Below are 7,136 nucleotides of genomic sequence, written 5' to 3'. Positions count from 1 at the left end.
ACATGTTTATATCTTCCAGATGAACGATTACCATGATGTTCCTTGATTTTTCATTTTTATGGTGTTTTTTCCTGAACCTGACGATATGTGTATGTATGTATGTATGTATGTATATATACTATAACGAGTTTGGAATCAAATATTTGAAACAGAACTTTGAAGAGTTTTACATATTTTTTTTAACTATGAGTCTGTGATGTGTGTGAATAGGTGAAATATGTAAAAGTGTAAAAATTAAAGTTAATATTATAAAAACACGAAATCTAAAAGAATAAAATATTTTTTGAGAAAAAAATAGCACCTTATAAAAAGGGCATGTCACGACGCGACACCTTACACAAACACTAAAACGCCTTACCACAACGGTGAAGACACATTTTACGTCGTGCGCCATGGTGCCCTTTTAAATTCCTAGACATAAGGCATCAACTCTAAACATCAAACATGAACATCATGAATACAACAACAATTTTACAACAATTTTGTACAAATCCATTGAAAAAGTTTGTGATACATAACCCTGTAAATCACAATTACTAAATCTAAATCAAATAAACAAAACCCTAAATCAATTTCAAACAAACAAACATCCTAGATACCATGAGATGTGAAATAATCGTCTAATAGTCAAGGTTCTTCGCATCTTCGTGATGTAGAAGTTGAAAGCAAATTTTGGTGATGCTTATGTGCGATAGTGTAGGTGGAGGAAAGAGACAACAAGAAGGGATGGTAGTTATTGAGTTTAGAGCTCTTTGTATAGGGAGGAAGAGACGATAATGTTTGGGGCCGCGAGGGGTACGATAAGGGAAAAGGAAAGTCCAGAAATGACGAGATGATGATTACCTTGTGTGTTGACGAAGATGACAAATTTCTTTAAATAGGTATTTGTGAACATGTGAGGAAGGGTTCATTTCTTGGGGGGGGGGGGATTGTTCATGTCGTTTGATGTACATATAATATTTCATAGTTGGAGATTGGGGAACGGTAATGGGCTAATGGCGAGATTGGCTGGAGATTGATTGCGAGGTCGACAAAATGAGGAGATTGATTGGCATGCCTCTCCATGTGTAATGTATATGTACAGAAAAAACAATATATTTTATGTATAACTACTTTTTAACCTTTTTAAGAGAAAATAAGAAAAAAAAAAAGGTAAAATGACTAAAATGCCCCTTGAATTAACCTACTTTAACAAATTAAGAGACTGGTGATATCAGAAAATGTAAACAAGAGGGATGTAATCCGTAATTTATTTATGAAAAAAAGGGCTTGATGCGTTATAAAATACGTAATTACGGTTTCATCCCTAAAGTAAAATAGTTACACTCATTCTCCCCATGGTATACATGTTATTACGAATTCGGTGCTTGGCCTAACGACTAACGACTAACTCTAATCTGACCCCTAATCCGTTAACTCAAAGCCATTTAGAATGGCGTGAGGAACTGGGATCTCGGTGAACATCGCCGACGAAGAAACTACTCTTGAAGACGAAGATGTGGGCGTCGCGAGAAAGAACTTGGGTTGAAGTCTGTCGTATCAAAGGTCCCGATGATGTTGATTGGCTGGTGTGGAAGGTGGATGTGCCGTCGGGTTCATGACAAGATTCTTTTCATATCTTTACGTTAAAAGAAATACGTATTAACTGTTGGGTTGGATGTAAATCTTGATCGACACCCAGGCTCCTTTTGTCACGACTCATTGACTCGAACTCCACTGGCCTTAATTCTCTCTCATCGCATCTTCTTTCACCCATTTAACAAGGCATAGAGAGAGAGAGAGGGGGTAGCAGGCGGCGACTTTGAGAGAAAGAAGTAATTGCGATCGCAAAAATGTTTGAATTCACAAGGGTAAGCACGAAGGAAGATCGCGAAGGGGATATCGAAGAGGGAGTTCTGTACCCTGGAATCAGCCATGGAGAGAACCAGCTTCGTTGGGGCTTCATCCGTAAGGTTTACGGAATTCTCGCCGCCCAGATGGTCCTCACCACCGCTGTCTCTTTCCTCACCGTTCTATATGCTCCTATCAACGAACTCCTTCGTGGCAATTCCGGCCTCCTGCTATTTTTTGTTTTCTTGCCCTTCATCCGTATGTTTCCCTAGATCTCACATTTATTTGATCGTATCTTTCATCCATGATTTATTTTTCATTCTTAAAATTTTGCAGTTTCAAAGAGTTTAATGGATATAATTTTCGGAACCCCTTTGCTATAGATTTTGAAAACCATCTATATACCAAAAATTTGAATAAGAATCATCGATGACTCTCTAAGAGAGATCTAAAGAAACAAGATGATTTTGATTCACCTCATTTCTATATGTATGCCTCGTGATCCATTGTGTGAACGTGCTTTGCATACAGAGCTGTGGTGTATTTCTCTATTCAGTGGTTTCCAGATCTGTGCTCATAACCTATGGATAGAAATCAAATTGCCAGTTCTTGTTTATCTTCCTTACTGGCTACCGCAAGAGATGAAGATAGAAAAGTTATATGATCCCTTCTATTGTTGTGTTGATCTGGGTGTTACCTTTTTATGATCATTCGTATTCAATTGTTTGGTATGGAGATTTCTAGTATTATCAATTATATTTGAACTTTCTTGGAAGGGAGTGGAATAGAAGTCTATGTTGTCATTGCACCTGGGTTTTTCAGCTCTTGCCACCCTTTGGTGCCTTCAGTACTTGTGTATTTTGGCTTTTGTTAGAGTAATCAGGGATTCAGGGGTTCGGAGTGTCTAAGAATTCTGCCTTCTTTTGGAGCATAAAGTCTTGGCCCAATTTGGGGTTCTCTAAGGGCATGCTTGGCTGGCATAAACTAGCTTATCTTTTGAGCTTATTGAAAAAGCTCTCTGTGTAAGCCATAAACTAGCTTTTCAAAAAGCTATTCAAATAGCTTTTCAATAAGCTCAGGGTTCTTATTTTTCTCTTCTTTTTGCCAATTATGCTCCTTATATGTTAGACTTGAGTATGTTCTCAACATTTCCATTTGGGTCATTTTACATTGTCATCTAGCTTATCAATAGATTTACTAGTGACCAGTTTATCAGCTAGTTTGCCAAACATAGTCTAAACATTGATGATCACAAGTTGGGTGTCCTTGAGGTACATATCTCAATCATGTTTTGGACCAAGGAACCTTGGTCATTTTTTTTCTTATGGCTCGAGTCTTTTAGGCTTTAGCTATGTCTTATAACTAACTTGTTGCAATTCATGCCTTTTTTCACAAATGTCTTTGTGGCAGAGTAATTCATGGCTCTTGCCTTTTCTTTTGTCTTCTCGGCTCTCCTTTGCTACACATACCATCATGGTTCCTATTTTGGCCACTCATTTTTTACCAAATCAAACCTATTTGATCATAGTTGTTGATTGATCAAGCACCACTTTGAGCAAGTTAATGATCTGGACCTTTCCTCAATCTCTGACTATTGTAGAGTGTACTTGGATGATAGACTGATTGTCATGTCTATGATGTGTCTAGAAGATCCATAATCCACCTTACAACCTAGAAGCAATTTAAAAGACAGTTTGTTTCTTTCCATCAATTTACCCAGATTAAGATGCTAACAGATTGACCCGTTTATGTATATTCAGAAATACGTAGGTAATTTAGGAATATCTCTGACATAGCCTCGCTACCCCTCGGGTAGAGGTAAGGTCTGCTTACATCCTACCATCCGCAAACTCCTACTCCATGTGGGATTCACTGGGTTCATTTGGTTGGATTCTAAAGTTTCCACAACGTTAAAATTTTAAAATAGGAACTCTTATCTGAGACAAAGAAAAATTACAAATGGGCATGTTTTTTTTGGGGCAGAGGGAGCAACACATTCTCTTGTATATCCATCATCCTATTTGATATTCTGTATTGCATAAGGGTCTGATAAAATGACGGATAAATTTTGTTGCAGTGTTGTGGCCGTTGCATGTCTATCAGCAAAAGCATCCCCTCAACTTTGTCTTCCTCGGACTCTTTACAGCATCCCTGAGTCTTACCGTGGGTGTAAGCTGTGCCAACACAGATGGTTCGTATTCTTTATGTTATCTCTTAATGTTCGTAAACACAATTTTATGTAATACGATATCTTGTGTTAACATATATCCATAATTCTTATTCATACAGGAAAGATTGTGCTGGAAGCTCTAATTCTAACCTCAGCAGTGGTTTCATCTCTGACTGCCTACACTTTCTGGGCATCAAAGAAGGGCAAGGACTTTAGCTTCCTGGGACCAATTCTGTTCACCAGCCTTATTATTCTCCTTGTCACTACTTTTATGCAGGTTCTCTCTCTATCTCTCTCTCTTGATGACACTTTTGGCCGGAATATGAATCACCTGTCCAAACATCATGTTCTCTTCTTGTCCCACCAATCAACTCTTGACACATCCTTGCTTTGTTTACTATACATTTATTTGTGGCAAAATGCAATGAAGTTCGCTTTGGTTCCTATTTAGTGTAACAAAGTATCTTTTTTCCAATTAATGTAACAAAATTTCATTTCTTTTACCTATTTTGACTGCCAACCTGCTAATGAGTAAGTAAATGGGCATCTATGTTATCAAATGTTACAAGATTACTGGGTTACTGGTTAAAATGGGTACAAAATTGCAAATTTTGCAACTTTATGACATTGACTAAGAAAAAAAAATCTTCGTTGTACTAGATAGGAACTAACCAAACTTTGTTTATTTTGATGCAATTTGCCATCTATTTTATCTCTCTACAATAAAGTGCTCTCTCTTCATTAAAGCGATGATGTGTCAAGAGTTGATTGATGGACAGTTGAAGGACAAGTGATTTTTATTCGTCGCCTGAGCCCAACTAGTCTACATGATCAACGGAGAGCCCTTGACACCACTCAAAAAAAAAAACTTTAGCCCTTCCAGCCATTGGGCATGGCCTTCCAGCCATTGGGCATGGCCATTGATGCTCCATGAGGCACCAGGATTCATTGATTAACTTCTAAGCCAACTAGGGTTTTGTATACGATGCATTTAGCAGGAATAAATTTATATTAATTACTGTACATTTGGCATTAATATCATGTATGAATATGTGCTGCAGATGTTCTTTCCCGTGGGACCTACATCAAACGCCATTATCGGTGGACTTGGTGCGGTGTTGTTTTCCGGGTACATAATCTATGACACAGAGAACTTGATTAAGCGGTTTACTTACGATGAGTACATCTGGGCATCCGTCACTCTTTATCTCGACATACTAAATCTCTTCTTGGCAATACTACGGATGCTGAGACAAGGAGACAATTAGGCTTCATGATGAATGTCACGACTGGTCTATTGGAATAACTCAAACGATGCTCGGCCATCTATCTTTTATCGAATTTTAAGTTGACACTACTTTCTGGTATACATTATATCTATACTATGATACTGATCATATTTTTCCAGTAGTTTGTAAGTATTGTAACATTGTTTTGTCTGCATTTAATCAAAGTGTTATGTGTGATAAGATTTATATTTTGGTTCTCCGTTGTGTTTTAACTTGCGGAGGTTTTGAAGTGGCAACTTTTACCAAATGCGAGGGTATCGTGATCATCCTTTCCCGCCTTTAACCTCAATGTTAAGTGCATTTTGGGTTCATTACTTTTGCTTCATCACACTTTTTCACTATCCTTGCGTGCATTCGACTCATGGTTTGCTTGTGGTTTTATGGTTGCTCGAGAAATGTGTTTGGACGAAGAAGAAAGATGAAAGGCTGGCATTTTTATAACAAGCGTGGTTGTGCACTCATACGTGTTAGGTCCCGGGTTTGAGCTTCAACACCAGCCGCACCACTCATCTGTCAATGAGCAAGGCCGTTCCTTAGCATGTTAAATGTGATATTTTGACAAGGCCTCCGAAATTTTTGGGCCTAAATTTACATGCGTTTAGGGTCTTTTTATCGACTTGTGTAAAGCTATACCCGAAATTATTTAGGTTCAAATCATTAATTGTTTGGTTTTAGGTTCAAATTATTAATGGTTTAGGTTTAGTTTCAGATTGTTAATCGTTTTAGGTTTATTCCATTATTTTCTTAATATATATTATCTGATATCTCATTTTTATAATGTACTCAAAAGTTTTGAATATAGCAGGCCTCCAAATAAATTGGAACGTCCCTACAATAAGATGCATGTGTTGATTACCACCTCCTTGATGACCATGGAACAAGTGCGATAGGGTGCCTCAAAGGGTGGTGTGATACAGGTGTATCCAACAACAACCAACACTCCAACAAAAATCATATGGTTGATATGGATCCTAATCAAGTTATCGTTGTCTTACTAGCAATATCACATTTTGGAAATGTGATCTTTTGAGAAATCCTAGTTGCTACAAAGGATATACCATGCTCCACAAATTAGCCTAGGGGATAGAATTGATCATTTTGGAGCTGGTCATTTTTATATGCTTCCATTAAATAAGATCACATGCACATGCATAATACGTGCGTGTGATTTTAGTTAAAATGTCCCTTAGTTGTTTTAAAGATTGGTAGCCAAGTTTTATAGCCATTTTAAAGCATCATTTTAGAGGGGAACAAGACCAACCATTCTAGAAAGAGGAGCTGATCATTTCCCCTTATAGTTGCTACCCTTTTGCAAACAGAGGTGATGGTTTTTTTTTCTTCTGTTTTTTGGGCCTGTTTGGACAGATTTACTTTTATGTTGTAATTGGCTGACTTTTGTTGTCCTTGAGGGATAAATCTTTATTTTTCAACCTTGGTTTTATTGTGTCTAAGTGGTAAAATGAATTTATGTATGTATTAGAGTGTCCTCCTTGTAAAGAGCAGATTTTGATGAATATGAACATGGAGTTTCTCTCTATTTGTTGAAATCTTCATTTCCTTTATAGATCTTTGATCTTGGTGCTTTGAAGTGTTCCCTTTATCTTTAATCTTGGTGGATTGCTTTCCTTTATAGATTAGAGTGGTGGGTTCTTAATTTCTTTATCTTTAATCTTGGTGGATGTTATTTCTTTTTATAGATTAGAGTGGTGGAATCCTTATCTTGTAATTTTCGTTTTTGTTCCAGCCCCATCATAAGTTTTTTGCCTTCATCCTTAGTTTGTTGTCAAAATACTAGAAAATCACATCAAATTTGGTATTGGAGCTTTTGGTGGTTGTTTTATTTTGAA

General features: G+C 37.2%; 1 protein-coding gene across 1 annotated transcript; it reads left to right on the top strand.

The window, feature by feature from the left end:
- The first annotated feature begins 1,708 nt into the window (after window positions 1-1,708).
- LOC112529456 (BI1-like protein) lies at window positions 1,709-5,476 on the top strand. The gene is made up of 4 exons (XM_025140746.1): window positions 1,709-2,088; window positions 3,908-4,021; window positions 4,120-4,277; window positions 5,062-5,476. The coding sequence occupies exons 1-4, from the start codon at window positions 1,833-1,835 to the stop codon at window positions 5,266-5,268; spliced, it is 735 nt and encodes a 244-aa protein (XP_024996514.1). The 5' UTR covers window positions 1,709-1,832; the 3' UTR covers window positions 5,269-5,476.
- Window positions 5,477-7,136: the final 1,660 nt, after the last annotated feature.

The sequence above is a fragment of the Cynara cardunculus genome (assembly GCF_001531365.2).
Source record: "Cynara cardunculus var. scolymus isolate 2C chromosome LG 16, CcrdV1, whole genome shotgun sequence".
NCBI classification, from domain to species: Eukaryota; Viridiplantae; Streptophyta; class Magnoliopsida; order Asterales; family Asteraceae; genus Cynara; species Cynara cardunculus.
The sequence above is the reverse complement of the archived record's forward strand: the minus strand, read 5'-3'. Positions and strand labels throughout refer to the sequence as shown.